This window comes from Ammospiza nelsoni, chromosome 18 (assembly GCF_027579445.1).
Source record: "Ammospiza nelsoni isolate bAmmNel1 chromosome 18, bAmmNel1.pri, whole genome shotgun sequence".
In the NCBI taxonomy this organism is placed as follows: Eukaryota; Metazoa; Chordata; class Aves; order Passeriformes; family Passerellidae; genus Ammospiza; species Ammospiza nelsoni.
The window spans coordinates 10,220,862-10,242,196 of record NC_080650.1 but is presented as its reverse complement, the minus strand read 5'-3'; the positions used below and the strand labels follow the sequence as shown (position 1 = coordinate 10,242,196).

The window sequence follows — 21,335 nt, the reverse complement described above, 5'->3', positions numbered from 1 at the left end:
TGAGTGGGATCGGAGCTTGGGATGGGGCAGCTCTGAGGGGAACCCGGGTCCGCCCGCTGTAACCTCCGGGGTCTGGGGGGCTCCGTGCCCTCCCTGCAAGGCGGTGGGGTCACTGTCCCTGCAGGTGTTTAGGGAAAGGCTGGCCGAGGTGCTGAGTGCCACAGGGAAGGTGGCACGGTGGGGTTCGCTCACTGGATGGTCTCGGAGGGTCTTCTTCAATGTAATTGCTTCTGTGCTTCTCCCCACTTTATTGCTGGGGTGCTCCCAGCCTTTAAACTTATAAATTTTGTCCCCGAGGAAAAGTAGATGTTACTTAGATTACATCCCCCCTCATGCATGTTTTTTACTTAGAGTCAGCCAGCCAAGTGCTTCCTGAATGTCCCTGTTCACTTTTTCAGGTGCTTGTTTCAATGAGATAAGCTCTAAAGATGTTGAAGTTTAAATGTGGAGCCCGAAATCCAGTCGAGGCAGGACCGATGGAGCCCATCACCAGCCGAGTGTCTCGGCTAAATCTGCTCTTTCAGGTGAAGGACATCTGGCCTGGGAAAGGCTGATCCTGGTTTTGTTCTTGTCCTGATCTCCAGTATCTCAAAATACAGCTTTGCTTGTTTGGGTGCTGAAACCATGCCTGTGTTATTCTTTGGGGTAACTAGGAGAAGTTCAAGGTGCACCTGGTTTGCACAAAATTCAGTTGATAGGAACTGCTGTAATGTTTTGTGCATCTGCTGATGTTTTAACCGGATAGATTTTTCCACTTAAATATGGCATATTGCTTTCTGTAATATTTAGTTTTTTCATGAGTGAAGAAGCTGTGGGTTTGTCCCAAGATGAATTTACCTAAGGGGCTGCTTTTTCATCATCTGAGGTCCAACAGCTTTTCCTTCCAGAGCTACTGTTGATGCTGATTTCTCCAATTGTTTGTACCATGGAAAGACCTGCATGATGCAGTGTCAAGGAAAAAGCCAGTCAGATCAGAGTCATCAGGAGGATATAGATTGTTAAAATTTGAATAACAGCTTTCTTGAGACTGGTAGTTTAGTTGCTTGAAACTTTAAAGGATTGCTTTGTCTACAAGAAAAATACCTGTAACAGCTATTACAGATGGACTTAGTGAGTTGATATATTTACCTCACACTTCTGTATCATTTGCTTAATTTCTGAAGTAGTGATTTTAAAATGGATATATATTATCTGCTCTATACATCTGTTATTGATTTGAGGCTTTTCATTGTTGTCTGAGACTCCATCTGCTGTTGCTGCTTTTTTTTTCCAGGGGAAGCCACTCTTTGTGACTCAACAGCAGATGTCTCCTCTCTCCCGGGAAGGCATCCTTGATTCATTATTTGTTCTTTTTGAAGAATGCAGAAACCCTGCTTTAATGAAAATTAAACATGTTGGCAACTTTGTCAAGAAGTGTAAGTTTGTTTACACTAATTTTCAGGTGTCACTTTATAAAACAGTTCTTAAGAATCTGGATGTTAGAGTAATGCTTTAGTTGCTTTGATTGTAACCCAGGACTTTGAGCATCTGATTCTTTGTTGGCAGACTCAACTCTGCAAAGGGGATCTTGGCAATCTTGGTAAGGATTTGTTCAGGTCCAAGAAGATCAAATGCAAGTGGCTTTTGAAGTGCTGTGACTCAAATGTGCCTCCTTCTTAGTCTGTACTGTATTTATATTTGAAGAGGTGCTTTCTTGGAAAGTGAGTACTGGCTACAGCAAAGCTCTGAGTGTGCACCACAGAAGGATGTCAGAAGTTTAGAGCAGGGTGGTGACTCTGAGAGAAAAAAAGATTTGAGAGAGAAACTTGGTAATCTCTGGCTCTTTCAAAATACCTTTTGGATTCCATGTGTTACCAAAGTTCTGCATGTGTAACTTGTAAAGAAGTATTTCTGTGCTTCACAAAAGCAGGTCCTAAAGGTGTAAATATTTTATTGATAATGTGCCCAGAATCCTTTTGAGGAAGAGCAAAGAAAATTTCCATCAATTTTTCCATTAAAATGTAGCAGAAACACATTGGATTTCAAGTAACACCTTGTGTCCCCCATTATAATTCCACCCAATGATTTGTAGTATTATTAGCAGACAGAAATTTTCTGCTAGTTTGAAGAATTTTTAGAACAATCTCCTGTGAGTGACTGATAATCACAGTGCATGCTGGCTGGAACTAGTCAGTGGGAAACTTGAGCTGAATATCTGCAGTAAATGCCTGTGGTTGGTTGTTAGACAATAGACTGGTGCCTCCCTCAGGCAGAGGAGCAAACCCTGCCCCTGGACTGGAACTTGCTGGGTAAAGCCCTCATGTTTAGAGAATATACTTTGTATTGATAAAGGATGGCTGGAAAGAAATTAGGAACCAAAGAGCTTCTCAGGCTCTGATGTTATGAATGGGACAGAATTATGGTTGCCATGGGAACTGTCTTAGCATTTCCTGATCCTTTTGTATGTACCATATTTCAGACTTAACTCTGCATTGATACAGTCTTTTTCTAGTTCTGATGCATGCTGTTATTTTTAAGAAGCATATTCTGGAAAGATTTAACATTTCTTGAGAATCTGGAACTGAATGTTGGGATTTTTTTTGGTTTTGGTTTGCTGGAGCTTTTTAAATTTTATTCCCCAGTTTCTATGTTGTCTCTTTTTTATGAAATGCCAGTTGCCAAATGTAAAAACAAGTATTTTATTTTTATAGATGCAGAGGCTATCGCTGAACTAAAGGAACTGCAACCCAGTGTGAAGGACTTTGAAGTAAAGAGTGTGGTTGGCTGTGGTCACTTTGCAGATGTCAAAGTAGTGAGGGAGAAAGTCACTGGTGATGTCTATGCCATGAAGGTGATGAGCAAGGAGTCCTTGCTGGCACAGGAGCACGTATGTATATTTTTCTCTGATGAGACTAGGAGGATAAATTGCAATTTGTTGAACACTTCCTTTCTGTCACTATAATTAGAACTGAGTTAAAAATATATCTTGAGAAAGTTCATCCTGCGTTTGAGTGAAGCAATAAATTTGTGTGTAGTTTTGCTGTGTTTAAAAGCCATTGTGACAGTCTGTGGGTCTGTTGGATGAGGTGCCATCCTCAGGTACCAAAACATGGCCCTTGTTGTAAAGAGCTTCCCATGTAATTATAAGAAAAGAAAAACAGATGATGAAAACACTGAATCAGTATTGATCTTGTTGAAGATGGTTTGAATTTTCAGACAATCTATTCATTAAGTTGTTTTTTTTTTAAATTTTAAAGAGCAAAGTAGAATGTCAGGAGTGGGTGTGAAGGCAAACTGTGGTGACTGGATTTTTATGGAGAGCCTCTCGCTAGCTTGAGGAATGTGTTACTTGGAAACTTAAAAAAGGGATAATGGAGGTTGTTCTCATAGTTTGGTGAGAAACAGAAGTTAATCTTTGCTGACATGAGATGACAAGTAGGACAGAGATACTCCATGAGAGACCTCATGAATTTATACAATATCTGCATCAGTTGTTCCCAATACATGGTGCACCAAGGTTGCTCCTGATATCCCTCAGCATTGTTTGTGGCTAGGAGAAATGGAGCCCGACTAAAATTACCCTTTTTGGGCCCAGATTGACAAGAAAGCAAAGTATGGTGCTACCCTCACATGGCACTTGCTCAGGAAACAGCACTTAATGATTTCTGTGTAATTTTTTTGTGATGTGTGCCAAGTTTTTCTAAAACTAGGGGATTATAATGTATTCTCACTCCCTCTCATCATGATGTAACTGAACACTTTTTTGGTAGGTGTCATTTTTTGAGGAAGAACGCAGCATATTAGCTCAGAGCACCAGTCCCTGGATTCCACAATTACAGTATGCATTTCAAGACAAGAAAAATCTCTACTTGGTAATGCCTAGTTTTTGATTTTCTCCTCTACTGAACACCATTGTTGTTGGTTTATTTTAAAGAATAATGTGATGGTTGAAATGTGCTTGTTTTCTGTAAATTTTCCTGCACTGTTTGATATATGCCCAGTGTCATACCGGGGAGTTGAATGGAATATCTTGTATATCTATTCCTTTAAAATTGTATGCAGGTTATGGAGTATCAGCCTGGAGGGGACTTGCTGTCACTCTTAAACAGATATGAGGACCAGCTGGATGAGAGCATGGTGCAGTTCTACCTTGCAGAGTTGGTTTTGGCCATTCACAGTGTCCATCAGATGGGTTATGTCCACCGGTATGTCAGGGTTCCTTTGGGTGCTTCTGTATCCTGTCCTCTTTCAGTATTTCACATGCTGTGTCAGAGGACAAAATTAGAAAATTAATCAGACTCCCAACTATAATTGTAGCTCAGGGCATTGACTTTGATGTAAAGTTCAGACCAATATCAAGAAAGGATTGTTACATATATTTTTCTGGAGGCTCAGTAAAAAGAAGCCTCAATGTTGCCCTATAAAAAATTTAAATATTTTCCATGGATTGCTGCTTTTGGCATCAAATCCTATGGGGAATTAATGTAATTGTTAAAAATGGTTGTGTGCTGATTGGTGAACAGGGCAGTATAGGATGTTGGAGTAGTTAAATATCACAGAGTTTTCTCTCAGGGCTTGGAGACAGTTACTGTGTGCATTTCCAAATCATAATGGTATTTAAAAAAACTATTCCATTCTGAGGGTGTGGATGGATATTATGTTCCAAGAGCTTGTAATGGCTGCACTTAGAGCATGGGCTGTGGCTTTCTAATGCAAGGTCACTAGCTGAATTTGGAAGATGTGAAGAATAAGTTCTGAGGGAATTTGGGAAGAAAACTACAAGGTACTTGACTGTGAGTCAGTTACAATGTGGTCAAGATGCAAAATCACCTTATCTTTTCATCTACTGTCAATAGTTATTAACCTTCCATGAAATAAGGGGAGCTGTAATTCTTCCATATTTGCTTGGAAACAGGGAATTTTTGGAAAGACTCCTACTTGAAAGGCTTTATGCATTTGGTTGAATAGGGATATCCTGTTATCTGGGTGTGCCTGTAGGGAATGGTCTGGAAAGGTTCTGATTGCTTTCTTCTGGCTTACAGGGACATCAAACCAGAGAATGTTCTTATTGACAGAACAGGACACATTAAACTGGTGGATTTTGGGTCAGCTGCCAAAATGACAGTAAACAAAACGGTAATAATGTGGATTTCAACTTTGTCTGTGCCTTGTTTGGATAGTCCAGTTGAAAAGGGAAAACTAACTCAGTATCTGTCCTTTGATTACACCTTGCTCTTCTCTCTTCTGCCTTTCTTGTCTACTATGGAATCTAATTGTGTTTTTCCATTTGTGAATGGCTTTTCAAGCATGAGCTCAAGTATCTTGTTCAGCCCTCAGCAAATACATATTTACTTATTAAAATATTAATAAACAAGAAAGCAGACTTACCTTTACCTTTCTCATGGTGCTGCACTGGGCACAAAATCATATTTCTACAAGTTCTTACAGCTGTTCAATGCTGTGTTTAAAGGGGACATGGATTCATAGTTGGAATGAAAATCGTGCCTGTTGTAACCAAGTTCACATAACTTTGAAGACTGGGGAGCTCTTGATCAAAATGAGTCACATTTAAATATTCTGGGCTTCACTCACCACAAAGTACTGCATCAAATCTAAATCAGTGGAGTTTTTTATAAGTTGCTTGTAAGTTTTGGTAACTGCACACAACTTCCACTGAAAATTTTTAAAATTTAAATGTGTCTAAGTGAGAACATGAAGTTCTGTACCATATTTCTGTCTTGTTTTACAGTTTTTATTTTTCCATAACATTTTCTTTGTAATGTGATTCTTAATATCCTGTTTTTCCCTACTCTTACATTTTCAGTGCTTCTCTGCATTGCATTTTCCTTTGAAACTTTTTGTTCACACTATCTCTTCAGTCACTCATGGGTTTTTGTGTTAGCCTGCCTGCTGTTTTGTTTCATTCTTTATGCCACTCAGTACAAAAATGATTGTAGCATTGGCTCCTGCATTACCTTTTCTAAGCAGTCCAGAAATTCAAATCTTAGTACTTTGCTGATCATGAACACTAGGTAAAAAGGATGACAGGGAATGTAATGAGGGCAGGAAATAGTTCTGTCTGAACTTGACCATTTTTGAAATTTCAGCTATGATGTCCCTGTTAATACTAGTTGAAACAGAGTTAAAACAAACATCAGCTTAGTATTTCTGTGCTTTTTGGGATGCTACTTTTATACTTTAGTAGTTTGTATTTTATAGTAACAATTAGCTCTGATAATTTGACTCTTTATATCAAATATATCAAACAAATCCCTTTGGTTACCAGCAGTTTTCTTAACCTGGTGCTTATTTGCTAAACAGCTTTGCTTAAAATTACTTTCTTAAAATTCACATGGAGGGCTGAAAATTATGTCTTTTTTAAAAAATAAAAAAAGAGTGGGGGGGGAAAAAGAAAACCTTTGTTTTATTACCAAGATGCCATTGAACAGAAAGTGCTGTAATTTCACTTGGTTTATCTTTGCTCCCAGGTAAATGCCAGGCTCCCTGTGGGCACACCTGACTACATGGCACCAGAGATGCTGACAGGGCTGGGAGGGGATGGCAAAGCCTCCTATGGCCCTGAGTGTGACTGGTGGTCCCTTGGAGTCATTGCCTATGAAATGATCTATGGGAGGTCTCCCTTCACTGAGGGCACTTCAGCAAAGACTTTCAATAACATCATGAACTTCCAGGTAGAGAGATCTCCTTCCCTGTTCTCAAGTAAAAAGGCTGTTTTTCTCAGCTTTGCATAAAAGTTTATGGATGTCTCTTACTTTGTCATAAAATATTTGGAATATATGCACTGTGCTGTATTTATATAGGTATTATAGGTGTCAAGTTATTTTTTGTAACAGGTGTCATCATTCCCAATTCAAAAAATGCTATGACCCACCCTTTGGAGGTTTGTGAGAATTTTCTGGGGAAATGTCTTGTTTTATTCCTCCATTTGTGTGTGCTATTGGCCATTGTTCAGCACAAGGTGCTGACCTGGGATACCATTTGCCTGGGTGGGAATGGTTGTTCCTGTGTTCTTATCTTTACTGCAGTAAATGCATATAAAAGCCTACTTGGATAAAATGCACCATGCTTTTATTTGTGTGCTATAAATATTCATCCTTTGTACCTGACATATCTCAGAATAATGAAACTTAATCTTCCTGTTCTGAGCCTGTTTTCCTACTGAGCAGAAATCCATTTCTTTCTAATGCAGAGATTTCTGAAGTTCCCAGAGGATGTGAAAGTTAGCAGTGACTTTCTTGACCTGATCCAGAGCCTGCTCTGTGGGCAGAAGGAAAGGCTGGGTTATGAGGATCTCTGCTGCCATCCATTTTTTTCTAAAATTGACTGGAACAATATCCGTAATTGTAAGTAGAATAAAATTGCTTTTAGAAACAATTTCTGGGTTTTTTGGTACTGGGAAAATTTATGCAATGAGTATTAAAGAGTGTTTGATCTGAATTTTTCCTAACGAAACAGGACTGGTTTCTGGAGCAGGTGTTTTTAACAAAACAGCTCATTTTGGTTTTTGCAAAGGCCATGTTAACATCTCAGGTAAAAATTGTAAGGTAGAGGATGTTTTATTAAACTCCACATGAATTCCTGATGCAATTGCCATATTACTGCAGGCACTAGACTGGAAAATCAAAATGATCCTTTCCATGTCCTTCTTCAGATTAAAAGGCATCAGAATTTTTTTTCAGGCCTTTCCCACTTCAGTTTGCTAAATTTTGGCTTCATCTTTTCTTGTTGTTGTATCTTCACATTTCTCTTTTGTAACTTGTGAACCAACTTTACTTAAGGTTGGTTTGTTTTTTGTAGTTCCAGTAGGTGATGAAATGTCTGTGGCCATAGGGGCCATTGGAGCTTTTTGTCAAAGTCAATGGGGATAATGTATTACTGCTTTTTTTTTGGTGAAAAATCTGTTCATTCAACCAGGAATAGAATAAAACCAGTGAACCAGATAATTCTCTATGCAGAAAACTGTTTATAATACTATGCAAGCAATGGAATTTGGTATTTGGAAGTACTGAGGCACCAGCTCCATGGCAAAAGCAAATACTTCACAGTTCATCAGTGATCTCTGTGTGGGGATCTGATTGTGTTGGAGAGTATTTTAAATTATTTGGACTGTAAGATTATCTGGGCGAGCAACATGTCTGCCTTATGTTTTTTGTCAAATATGCTGTAAGGGAATGATTCTGCTCCATTTTCCATGATAAATTGCTAAGCCAGTGCTTCTCCTTTTGATGACTATCTCAGCACTTCAGCTGTCAGCTCCACAGACTGTTTGCTCACTTTTCTGTCGATTCATTAATTTTGAACTTGTGGAGCTGCTGTTCTGTTAAATTCCATTGTTTCTGCCCTTTGAGAGCCATTGAGCCTCGAGCCCTTTTCATCACTTTAGCATACATTTCCCAGTGCTCTCTGCCTTCTCTCCCTAGAGCCCTGCCTCAGCCACCAGTTTCTGTTCCTGAATTTAGTGTTGCATTTATATCATGTTGCCTCAGATATAGAGAGGAGAATGACATGTGAGCATATGTTCTGGTGTTTCCTTGGCAATTGCCTGTCTAGTATTCACACAGCTGCAGGAGTTAATGGAGCGTTTTGCCAATTTGTGTGACAGCAGTGATGCTGATGGACAAGCCACTAGGCAGCCCTGGTGTGGTTATAATGTTGGAATAATCATTTGGGGTTTAAAAAAATCCCATTTCTGTCTGCAGCTGGCCAGCAGATTGCATCATCATTCCCTGTAATATCCACACCTACCTACTGGGAGGTTTCATGCAGTTTTGACCCCTCATTTTGTTGTTATACCTCATACTTGATAAACCCCCACTGTAACTAGCACAAAACACAGCAGTGTCTGTGCTTCAAGCAGCAGATTCAATGTATCACCTATTGCTTTGCTCTCAGTAGTGGTTCTCCCTGTGCTGATTTTTCTGAGCAGTCTTTCTGTCATTCTGTTCAAAACCTAGGTCAGGTTTGACCTGAGCTATCTAAAAGCTAAAGGTTTCTTTCTAATCTTGACCTCTGCTGATAGAGGTGTTTAGCTGGAGAAATGGCAGCTTGAGAAGATGGGTGGTGGAAGAGGTCATAGGATTTAGATTTACATTAAAGAATCTCACTACCCCAAGTTAATCTGGTGAAAGACTTTAAGGTTATGGAGTGTTGGGGCTGGGTGATCCTAAACCCAACTGAAGTGACTCTGATCCACAATTGTTGGACAAATTCTGTGTCAGTATAATCAGACTTTGCTATAGTCTATAAGGGCAGTGATGTAATTTCTATTTCAGGCTGAGCAAGGTAGGGAAAAAAATTGGTACCTTTGCCTTGCAGGTTTTTAATTATCATGCTGAGAGCTCCAGGATAGCCATTCTTAATACACAGATTATGGTTAAGAATGTGTCATTAAGGGGCTTTTCAGTGTTACACTTTGTTGTTATGGTAACCTATGAAACACTTGACTTTTTAGTAAACCCGTTTCCAAAAGATCATTGCCTCTAAAAAAAGCTCCCAACTTCCCGAGGTCCAAGTAATGTATTTGTAAAAGCAGCTCTTAAGTTACAGAAACAGAATCAAACAATTAAACCTAAAGTCAGGTTTATCTGAATTTGTCTCAACAGGTGATTTTTCTCCTTTGTTGGAGTATTATACTGAAACACACAGAAATTCTGGTCTCTGTTGCTCTCTGCCTTTTTTTCTGCTATTTAATGACTTCTAAAGCTTATTTAAAAAACCCACCTGCAAACAGATACCATTGCACTTCCTCCCCAAAAATAAAATAAACTAAAACTTTCAAAAGTTTTTGTTCACTCACTGAAGAATTTTCTGAAAGTATTTTGGAATTTATTTACCTGAAATAAGCATATTTCTGTGATGATCAGGTATTTCACTAGAAAGTTGATAACAGAACCATTTGAGTACCTAAGAAGTATCTAAAATCAGAGGTAGAGAATGTGGGAATGACATACTTGAGTTATCAGCAACAAGGCTGCATTCTGTATAATTTTGGGAGTTTTTGGTTGTCTTTTGTTATTTGACATCCATAAACTACATCAGCTTTTTAATTTGGAATCAAAAATCTGCTTGCTGAAGTCTAGCTGGGAGATGGTCAGAAAACTTTGATCTGTATCAGCATAAAGAGCCTTTCATTTTAAGAATTGCTTTGTAATTACAATCCAAGAGGTCTTGAAAATGGAATGGGCTTGCACATGGAAACTATATATATGAAAAGACAAGAGTTATTGTCTTGTGCAAACAGAAAAACTCGAGAAAGTATTAAAGACTGATTTTTAAACTGTTTTCTGCTGTTAAAGAGGCAGGACCCAAATCTCATTATTCAAAAATCCAAGACACTTCTCCTTATGAACACCATGTTGTCATTCAGGATGTTAACAGTTACACATTGTAGTGTTTCATTTAAATTCTTGTCTTCAGAAAAATGTGTTGACTTGTTTCTTGAAGTGGACATCACTTGCACTGCAGGTTGGAAATCACTTTTATTAATAGAAATGTATGTGTTGGATCATTGTCTTGACAAAACACTAAAGGTGTTAAGATAATATTGTAATGATAGGTTAGAACAAGCACAGTGCATTTTTTATAAGTAGTCTTAGCAAAAATTTCCTTTAGTTTCATCATTGGGATTGTCTGTTTTTTCTTTCATAACACTTTCTCAAATAGGTCTGTTAGAGCCTGAGGAAGAGGAATGCCTAACCTATTTAAAAAGGCTGTGTGGATGCTTTTCCTCAGAAAGCATTTATAGATCACCTTGTAGATCAAGAAGAGACACATTTTTATCCTTAAGAAACATTCTGTATTGCCTTTAAGTTTCCTATTTCAGTTGAGTCTTTCACTGTCCCAGGGGAAATGCAGTCTCTCTTTTCTGAATTTGCATGAAAATATTTTGAAAGGATGGAAAGACCTGGTTAAGGCAATGTTCTTTGTACCAGTCATAAATACACACACTGAGGCAGAGTTTAAAAAAAAGGCTTTTTTCCATAAGAGACACTTTATCTAATCTTAATTATAAACTGATTAAAGTACTGGAGTATGTGTGGTGGTTTTGGATTTTTCCTTTTTTCTTTTTCCTTTTTTCTTTTTCTTTTTTTTTTTTTTTTCCGCTTAAACTTAGCAACCTACAACACCCCCTTTTCCTCTGAAAGTCATTCTTTGGAACAGATGGAAGAGGGTTACATCCTTCCACAAGTGGGGATGTATCTAGGCAAGGAATTGGCTTTTTTAAAACATGCAGTTCTCCACAAGATACTTTAAATGGTAAACAGAACATGTACGTTGTTGTAACGTGTTGGGGACAAAAGGAGCTCTTTGTACCCAACCAGTTTGTGAGAGTAGAAGCACTGGGTTTACTGATTCTTGAGTAATACTTTGGGGTGAGCCTGAGAAAAGTGCAAATTTGTCACCTTGTCAGATGTGATGGCTTGGTGCTCACATTCATTTCTCAGAGGCTTCTCTTGACCTCTACTGAAGGATCCTTTCCTTTAAAGAGAAAACTGATAAGCACATCAATGTATTTGCATTTACCATTCTTCATCTTGTTCTGAAATTGCTATGGTTGTGTGACAGCTTTCTGATTTTAAGCAAGAAATAATAAATAATAACTTAGCTAGACATTATGCCATGGCGTGACCCACCCTTGAGAACAAAATTGCTTGTCTATTTTAGCTTGATTTCAGATTTACTCTGTTTTTTCTGTGTTAATTAGGACATCCGATAAAGGACTCCTTAGTCTAAAGAATAAAAAATCTATGAGGAAGCTACCATATTAATTAGCAACATCAGACAGAGTGGATCTAGCTTTTTTTTTTTCTCAGTTATTCCCTCTTACCCATAAGTGATATTTTTGTCCAACAGCTGAAACTTCTTCAGAAGTTCTGCTTCCCATTTTCAGCCACTGTTGACAAGTTCAGAACCACTTAACATCTAGAGGTGTTTTTGTCAAATGACTGTTCCAAGTTTTCTCTTTAGTTGCTACTACTTCTTGATACAAATATTGTAACAAAGTTATACTGCAGAGTTGCAGTGATTTTGGACTGTTAGTCATGGTTTTTAGTGAATGCAAAATTGAGGGCAAAGGATTGTTTCATTATTTTTTAATCTAGTATTCACAATTTCTCTTCTTTGTTCTCATATTTTATTAAACATCAGAGGAGGCTGTAGTGTAAAACATTGTGCTCTTTAAACTAGTTTCCACCAGCCCCAAAGGTTTGCTCTGTCTCACATTCAGTTTTATCTTTGTGCATCCATTGTTCCCCCACTGAGTGCTTTTTCATCTTTTTATGTGCATGCATAGTTAAATGATATTTTCTTTTATGCATGGGGTTTGAGTAGCAATTCTTATTGTTGGTAAGAGGGACAACTTTGTTTTTAATTACAAGACCTTGAAGATGACTCTTAAGATCTTCTTTGCTAATTTCTGGAGGGAAGTAAGACTTTAGGTGTCTCTTTCAGAGATGAAGTTATATCTGGCAGGCTCTGGGGAGGACAGAATAGGGTGCTTGTACCCTTATAAAAAGGTAGCTAAATTGGGTTTTGCTACCTCTTTAAAAATGTTCTAGACTTTTGCAGATGAAGTGAAGAGTTTGCTGTTTTCTCTATTACTTTACCTCATAGACAGTGTCTGCCTTCAAAAACAGTGTTAAAAATCCCACAGCAACCCTTCTGTGAGAGAAAGTGCAGAGTTCTTTCAGCAAAGGTCCTGAAACTAAAGAATACTGCTCCTGAACTGATCCTTCTCTGCTGTGAATTAACTACAACTTTAGGCTTGTATTTGCAATTAATTTACAAATTGTTTTCTGTTACCTATCTGTTTTTAATCATTAAGAACATAGGTAAGAGTAGCTGGACATTATCCTGATATTAAGTGATTTTTTTTAAAGGAAATACATATTCCAATCAACAATCTATATTTCAAAATTATGTTTATGTTGCATAAGTATCAGCATTATGTTATATTTTTTATTATGACCAATTAAAGAGAAGAAATTAATAAATCTGTGATACTGACATACATTTTAAATGTTCTGGAGCTTGTAAGTTCCAGTAGACTGAAACTGCTTACTACAGAACCTATTTAATTAGTGTATTTTCCCCATTTATCTGATTCTAATGCACTTGGAGCTGCAGTACACGAGCAGCATCTGTTTCATGGAATTTCTTCTCACTTCCCTGCTTGGGAGCAGCGTCAGGATGGCTCTTCAGGGAGCTGCTACCAAAGCCCGCGCCTGTACTTGGGATTTGGCACTTGACGGAGACAGATTCTTTATTTTTAATTTTTTTTTTTTTTTTTTTGTCTATTAACGCTGGTCTGGTGGGGAGTTCCAGCGAGGAATGGAGAGTTAAAGGCGGGCAGTGAAGGCTTTGGCAGCCTAGAGGGAGCCAGAGCCTCCCGCCGTGACTCGCGGTGCCCCTGCCACTGACGGGCGGCAGCGGCTGTCACGCCGCAGGCAGGTAGGGTTAACGCCGGCTCGGGAGCAGGGAGCCTGCACTGCAGGGGTTGGAATGTTTGTTCCCAGTCCTTCAATCCTCAGCAGCCCTTCAGCTACGGGAGATCCATACTGGATCCATGGTAACGGTTTTAGCACACTCCACTTCCATCAGCTGGTGACAATGGGCTGTTCTAGCTGCGGGCTGAGGAGCTGTCTCCCCTTTGCTGAGCTCAGAGTTGCAGTGAGTGGGGAGCCGAGTGATGAAATTAAATAAATAAATGTTAGGAAATGTGATTTAATGAGGTAGGGATTGCACAGCAGGGCTTCTGCATTCATTCCTTTCCCACACGTAGCCAAGCCAGCAGGTAGCTCGGGTGCTGCACAGCACCGAGAAGAACTTGTCCTTTTGTTCCTTAGGTTAATTAAACTGAAGCAAGCACGAGAAAATCATCTGAAATTAAAACAACTGCTTAGCAAGTTAAGTGGTACCAATTTAGAAATTATAGTAAGAAATACATTGTAATTCCTGCTATTTATACCTCTCTTCAGAGCTGATTGTATCAGAGCCAGACTGCAGTGGTGTCCCGGCAAGAGTTCCAGATCTTAAGCAAGCTCGTTTAGAGAAATAAAATCAATCTTCTTTTCCTACAGACCACTGAGCTTTTAGTAGCTATAGTTTATTAGAACCTTCCAGGAGAAAGACCAGTTTGCTGTTGATTAGAAACCCATGCTGGGAAGATTCTTGTTAGTGTTAAAGGGTAAGATATATCCCTTAGCTGACTAGCACAAGATCAGGCTTCTTTCTCAGGTAGTGTCACTAATTGGACAGGTTGGAGACATTTTCCTTTTCAAGATGAATCAGAATTGACAGGCTGCTGGCTATATTACAGTAATGATTTTCTTAGCCTGGTGCTTTGATTTTATTATTTATGTGTTAAAAAACCCCAACATCCTCACCTGAAAAAAACCCAAACCCAGAATCTCTAATGCCCAAGCTAAATCTCAGTTTGATCAGTGTGGGAGATGCTGTGCCTGCAGAGTGGTAGCCATGTTGGCAGCTCAGGGGTTAATCTCTTGTTGCTGTAATACGCTTTGAGAGCAGCAGCTCAGTCTGCTTGTGTTAGCAAGATTAAAAGCAGGAGCTGCAGTGCCATTGCAAGCACTGAATGAGTGGGACTGTTGCAGAGTGAACTGTAGCTGAATTTTATCTTTTCTTCTTGCTTTTTTTCCACCAGCTCCTCCCCCCTTCGTTCCTACTCTCAAGTCTGATGATGACACCTCAAATTTTGATGAACCAGAGAAGAATTCGCGGGTTTTATCCTCTACGCGCCAGTTGAACCCAGCAGGATTCTCGGGGGAAGATTTGCCGTTTGTGGGGTTTTCATTCATCAAGGCTTTGGGGATACTCAGACCAGAGTAAGTAGAAATTATTGCTCAGGTGGATAGGACTGCTGGAAAAATGGGTAGGTTTGTTGCAGAGAGGATGGTGTGTGTGTGAGAGGGAAAGCTGTTTTAACTGACCTGTACTCTGCTGTAGGGAAGCTGCCACATTCGGGTTTTATCTGTTGCTGCTGTGTCTTGTGCATGTCCTACTGTTCTCTGATTATTTCTGGGATGAGGGGGAGGAAATGGGGTAAAAAGATTAATTCTAAATCAGTTATTATTAAAATTGTAGTTCAAATAGTTTGAATTAGTTGTTGCTGTTTAGCAGGGAGCAGTAGGTGATTGCATTTCTGGTACTGCAGATCCCTGCAAGGAGCAGAATACTGAGGAGTTCAGAGATGGAAAAAGGGGATGGTGTTATTTTATTGGGTCACAGAGTGGGCACCAAGGGCTGGGAATGTGTAAGGCTGAATCAGTGATCCATAGAAAAGGAGCTCCACTAACCTGGGAATGTGCAGTGATGGGTCAGTGAGCAAGGGAAGGAGCTGCATGGCAGCTGGCTCTGTGCTGCTGGGTCAAGTTAAACAGGAGGACTGGACATTGCTGTGGTGTGTGCTCAGACACTGGAGATTTGGATCAAACATGCAGTGGCCATGTGTGTGGAGGGATGTAAAGACCTCAGAGAAATGATTTTCAATGGAAAGAAAACATGATTTCCAAGAGAAGGGAGTCAGAGAAAAAGAAGAATATAAATAGTGTGATATAAACCATTTGGTGTGGTGGGTGGTTGGTTTCTGATGACAAAGCTATTGAAAAAGTATTAGTGCAGTGTGTTAAGTTGGGAAGTCCTCAGCTCCGGACCAGGAGGCCTCTCAGGAGCGCAGTGGCTTTGGCTGGGTTAGTGACTCAATGCACTGTGTTATCATGTCAACCCTCATTCCCTGCTGCTGGTTTGCTCCCTTCTGGGACTTCATTGTCAATCTGTCTTAATTGAGTTTCATTTTATGTCATATTGGTGATAGCTGCTCTGCAGTAAGCTTGTCACCAAATTTGGTGATACTGTTGACATCTTTGATCTTGCTCACACCGTGAATCAAGGTTATATGATGGTTATGCCAGCAATAAAAGGGGAATTTTTGCCTTTCCCTCCTCAGCAGAGTTGCTTTTATGGCAAAAGAGGAAGGAAGGGAGAGGATATAGAGCCTCAGAAAGTGTTCTTTTGGTGAAATGATCTAATATCATTAGCAGGATGGAATGTTAGATCTGTAGATACCTGGGGTTAAAAATCTGTTTTAATTTATGAGTGCGATAACTTGGGCTGTTCTCTTGTCTGCCTGGAGAACTGCAATCCATGTACCAGGTCTGTGTGGCCATTCAGGTGACAGTCAGGAAAGCCTCAACAGTGACCATATATGTGTGGTAAAAACATGTATGCAATTGGGCCCAGGACTAGAACTGAAGAGGAGCATGGGCTGAAGTCTCAGAACAGTGGTGTAACTGTACTGGAGGTTGAGAGAGCTGGAGCAGATGGACTGAGGGGCTTTCTCTGTGGAGCTGCTACCAAAAATGCATATGGAAGTTACATTTGAATTTTGGGAATAGGTGAGAAGAGGTATAGCAAATGAATATAGAGATTAATGTCCTCTGCAGTAATTTTGACTGAAATAAAATTTGTTTGGTGTGGCCTGTGTTTTCTTAAACTGGAACAGAAAATCATCTTATAGATATTTTCTCCTGAATAATAATGGTTTCTTTTTCTTGAGTGAGATCTAGATAAATGCACTTATTTTTAGCAGTAAATACTTGCCTTTTGTTCTAAGAAGGTGATTTAAGTATGGCAAAGCCCTTATGGAGACTTTAAAATACCTGTATTTAAATATTGCAGTGATTAGTTTATTCTCAATACCACTGCAAATGGGTCACAAAGATAACTTCTTACTTATAAAATATTGTCTGGTGTGTGTTTTACTTGAGGAAATAGAGTACTGTTTGTCTGCACTGCCTTGAAAATCAAATTCTTAGATGAAGAGCAATAAAATGTGGAGGGGGTTTATCTGCTGTGAATCTTGGGATGCCTTCTCTGGAAGGTCCTAAGTCATGAAGTTTATCAGTCCAGAATTTTTTTAAAAAAACCTTTTCCTGTGAAAGTCTCTCCTTATGGTTGCTAAGTGATGCAGATCTATTTTCCTGTCTGCAGCACGAACCCTCTAGTGCTGCTTACTGTAAGGCCAGGCAACTGCAGAGTGCTGGTGACGAGGTCCTTGAAACTTTCAGCACTTTGAATCTGGGGGCTGTCAGACTCTGAAGGTCAGGGTTATCCTTTGCCCTTGTCCACTGGACAGTAAGAAGGTGGGTATTTGGATATTTCAAATACTTCAGAGACAAGGCAGCTAAGGAAGGACAGAAGAAGGATAACAGAAGTTCTCTTTTCCAATCCCAATGACTTTGGGCTAGAAGGGTTTTCCTTCTTTAAGTCACTTAGACCTGTTGCCAGAAATTACATGGTTGGTGTGTGGTTCAGAAAGGTCCATTGGATTACAGTGCTCTGTCTGCTGCCCCATACCACGAGATTTTAGAGGAATTTGTGTCCCTCTAACAAATGTGAGACTTATCAAAAATGCAAAAGACACAGCAATAATGTGTCATAGGAAGCAATCAGGAGAAATCAAGGGCATTGTTTAAGTTGTGGGCTGCTTAAAGTGTTCCAGCTAAATCTGCTCTTAGAAGAGCTGGGCTGAGGCTGCAGAGTAGGACCAGCTAACTCCTTCTCTCATCATGGCCTCTGAATTCTGGATGTGGGGGAGAAAAGCCTGTCTGGCTGCAAATCTGGCTGCTGGTTTGGCTGCAAGCGTGTGACTGTGACAAGATAAGAGGCAACCAAGAGTTTAATTCCATTAAAAGCCAGCCCCACCTTACTTCCTGTCCCTAACCATGGCTGATCTCCAGTGCTTAGAACAAGTGACAGAAACCCTTAGCTGCCAAAAATACGCATCAAGTGGTGGAAGAAAATTGTTCTTGTCTTTTGTAGGTGACTAGAGGAAAGCATAAGATAAATATGTTATAAATCCAGGGCTAACCAAATATACCAAACTGCCTAATAAAAAGAAATACCTAATAAAATTAGTGCCAAATAAAAATAAATACCTTATAAAATTAGTGCCAAATAAAATATATCAAAATACTTAATAAAAAAATAAGTGCCTAATTAAAAATAGTTTATTATGTAGAATTTTGCCTGCCTATGTTCTCTCTCTAAGGTCCTAAGAAATGGTGTTTTCTCAAGATTTCTGGGGTTTTGTTTTCTGGTTTTTTTGGGGTTACTGGGGTTGAGGGTTTTTTTTAATTAAAAAATTTGGTATGGATTTGTGACTGTCATTATAAAATACTGAGTTAAAATGGGCCATTCCTCAAAAAAGAAGGATTTCTACTGATTTCTTCCAACAGTTTGTTGGGTTCTGGTAAGCTCTTTCACCAAAGATAGATGAAAGAGGAAGCACAGGATGAGCATACCAAAAATATGCTTTGCTTCAGCAAGCTCTATTCACAGATTGATGGTATCACTGTTTGTTTTTGGTTGGTTTTTTTTAGGCCTGAGCAAGCATTTACGAGGGGGTGGAAGGTACAGATGAATATAATGCTAAAAAGAATAGAGCATGAGGGATGGGGATGAGATTATCAGCATGTTGTGTGGGGGCCAGGATTAGGACAGATGGTGCCAATCCTTGTGAGAAGGAAGCACAGGTGAGTTGGGGGTTTAGGACAGTGGCAGAAAAGGACACAGGAAGTTACAAAGTGTGATGGGATGCACAAGTTGGACACCAAGAATCAGCTTGGAGCTTTTCCCATGGCAATGCTTTTTTCTTCTTCATCTCAGCCACATTAGGACTGGAGGAGCTTTTACACAAGCAGTCCCATTTCTGCTCATTCTGCTGGTTGAGGCTGCTGCTGATCTAGCTGTGAAATCACTAGTCAGCTCTAAGTTAACTTGGCTTTTAGTCATGCAGGCTCTGCTTCTCTGGAAAGTAAATTGGCACAGCCAGTGCTATGAGAGCTTGATACTCTAGACTTGGATTTGGGGTTTTTTTAATCTTTTATTGCCATTTTTTTGTTGGTGGAGCTGGTTACCTTTTGTTAATAATTTTTTTCACACTTGAGAGGAAACAGCAGAAACTGCTCTGTTGTGCTAAGAGAATTGATCCAGATGTAGCAGTTAATTAAATGAAATACTCTGAGATGGTCCCATCCTGAATGATAGCTATACATCATGGCTTTAGATGTTGGATTGTGTGTGTTTAATTTCTACAATGATGCTGACTGAGGAAGAATATAAGTGCCCCAGAAATGTGGGTATTTTCCACCTTGTCATGCTCTGTTGAGAGCTTCTATCACCATGACAAGGCTTATTAGATTAGCCAGTATTCCATTTCTCTTGATTTCCTCTGTCTGCCCCTTTCTGATACTTTGAAGGTTGTATGGATGTTCAGGAAGTTGTTCTAATACAATTTGTACACAGGAAAGAATTACTGGGAGAGCCTGTCTCCTAAAAACTGTGTCCAGTGCTAACTGAGATCAGCTTTGCTTGGGGATAAGATGTACTGTTTCCATGGCAGGAAAATCACCGTGTCACCAGCACATATATTTTTAAGGAATTTCTTCCTCACTTTGGACAGGGATGGGGAAGAAAGATTGGAGTTGTGTCTGCAGCCTTCTCTCCTGTTACAAAGCCAACACCAGCCCTGAGGAGCAGCTCCCTCTGCAGTCACCTCATGAAATCCAAACTTGGGCAGTCTCCTGTGCCCTGTCCCATCCCATCCCACCCGAACCTTCTGCAGAACTCCACATTCCCTGAATCCCTCCTGTTCCTGCCTGCCTTGCAGTGCCTGGGGATGCTTTCAGCTGGTTCACCATGAGAAGTTTTTGAAATGCAAAATGGTGCCTGTAATATTAGGCTCTGTTTCTTTTAATAGCAAATAAAATAAACAAGCAAAAATGACAAATAAAATGAGCTCCTTTGGGGAGGTGGAATAGAAGACATAAATAAAACCAGCTCTGTGAGAACTGGCTGGAGTTTTCTTAGGTAATGCTTCAGATCTGAAAAGAATGGAAGTAAAAAAGTGGTGGTTAAGGTTGAAACTATAATAATAAAAAAAGATTGCTTTAGCCAATACAGTTCAGACCTGTAAAACTAAATTTTTATTAAAAGAAGATTTTCAGATTTGTCTCAGTACATATTTGCAGCTATTTACATATATTTGATTAACATTTGAAAGCAGATTCCTTAGTGTCTTTTTTAGCTAATGTGAGCTTTAATTTGTATTTTTAGACTGCTTTTCTCAACTATTCATTTTTAGCCTTGTTTGTACACCCAGCTGTTATGGGATTTAATATGCATCTTTCTCAGATGGTTGCTTTTTCTCTGTAGGAGTATAGACACGCTTTATAAATTGATTTTTAAATATGGTAATTTGACGGATCAGATTGATTGGACCAGGGCTAAAGGAATGCTGTATAAAAGCATTAATTTTAAACTTTTTTTTAGTAAGTCCTGATCATATCTCTATCATTGACATGCAGGATTCTTTTTTCTAAGTTTTTCCATATCAGGTTTCTGAAGAGATATATTAATACCTGACCTTTCAAGGCAACATTGGTGGATTTTGCTGTGTTTGTTTGCTGATATTAAAACAGCCTTTCCTAATCACTGCTCGAGGTGCTGGTGCTGAAGATCTGTTTGATCCAGAAATGTTGCTGCATTTTTGTAAAAATCCATGTATATCTTTCTGTGCCTCTGCTGCATATCCAGTTGGATTAAGGAGTAGATTTTTCCTCAGAAAATGGTGGTGATGGAATGAAACTTTCCTTGGTGTTGAGAGGAGCCTGTGCTGCTGTGTGTGGGTGTCTGGCTCTATGCAGAGAGCTGCTCAAAGCTCCTTTCTCTCCGTGGGGATAACTGGCTGCACACCAAACTGTGGCCAGGAGAAGCAGAAAGCAACGTGTGGGCAGCCTGTGTGATCTTTTATTAGCACCTTCATTGTACTGCTGCTTTTTCATCTATCAGTTAACACTGCTTCCATCATTAACTGCTCCAGTCTCTAGTCTGAATCATTTTATGCAAGGGAGAATGTGATTTTTAAAATTGTGTTTTGATGTGTGTACTTAATTTTTTGGTTGCAGATTGCATATTTAAGGCTTTGCAAAGCACTAAAAATATGCTCCTAAACATCAGGTGGCTTCCTATCCTCTTCTAAAATAAATTTAGACTAACAGGAATGGTAAACTCCTTAAATGCTGAGTCCCAATTAGACAGAAAGCTTAAGAACAAGTAAATATTTTCCCCTGGCTTCTGGAGTCAAATTGTTTTGAACAGTACAGTTGTGTCTCAGGAAAAAAAAAATTACTTTTAAGTGGAACTCTGAAGTTCTGCAGTGTGACTAATCATATTGATATTGATTGGGTTTGTAGGGATCATATGAATTGGGTTAGGGAAGTTTCAATTTTGATTCACAGAATGTAACTAAGGATATT

General features: G+C 39.4%; 1 protein-coding gene across 5 annotated transcripts in view; it reads left to right on the top strand.

Annotated features, from left to right (window-relative positions):
• The first annotated feature begins 427 nt into the window (after positions 1–427).
• Positions 428–21,335, top strand: part of CIT (citron rho-interacting serine/threonine kinase) — a 69,407-nt gene continuing 48,499 nt past the window's right edge. For 4 of the 5 annotated variants that reach the window (XM_059485154.1, XM_059485153.1, XM_059485152.1 and 1 more), the window contains exons 1-9: positions 428–524; positions 1,274–1,415; positions 2,691–2,866; positions 3,750–3,851; positions 4,042–4,184; positions 5,022–5,115; positions 6,468–6,671; positions 7,190–7,343; positions 14,663–14,843. In XM_059485154.1, coding sequence (XP_059341137.1) covers positions 429–524; positions 1,274–1,415; positions 2,691–2,866; positions 3,750–3,851; positions 4,042–4,184; positions 5,022–5,115; positions 6,468–6,671; positions 7,190–7,343; positions 14,663–14,843 — 1,292 coding nt within the window. In that variant the 5' untranslated portion in view covers position 428. Of the gene's footprint in view, positions 525–1,273; positions 1,416–2,690; positions 2,867–3,749; positions 3,852–4,041; positions 4,185–5,021; positions 5,116–6,467; positions 6,672–7,189; positions 7,344–13,439; positions 13,450–14,662; positions 14,844–21,335 lie in introns of those variants that run through there. The other variant, XM_059485155.1, reaches the window with a different exon arrangement.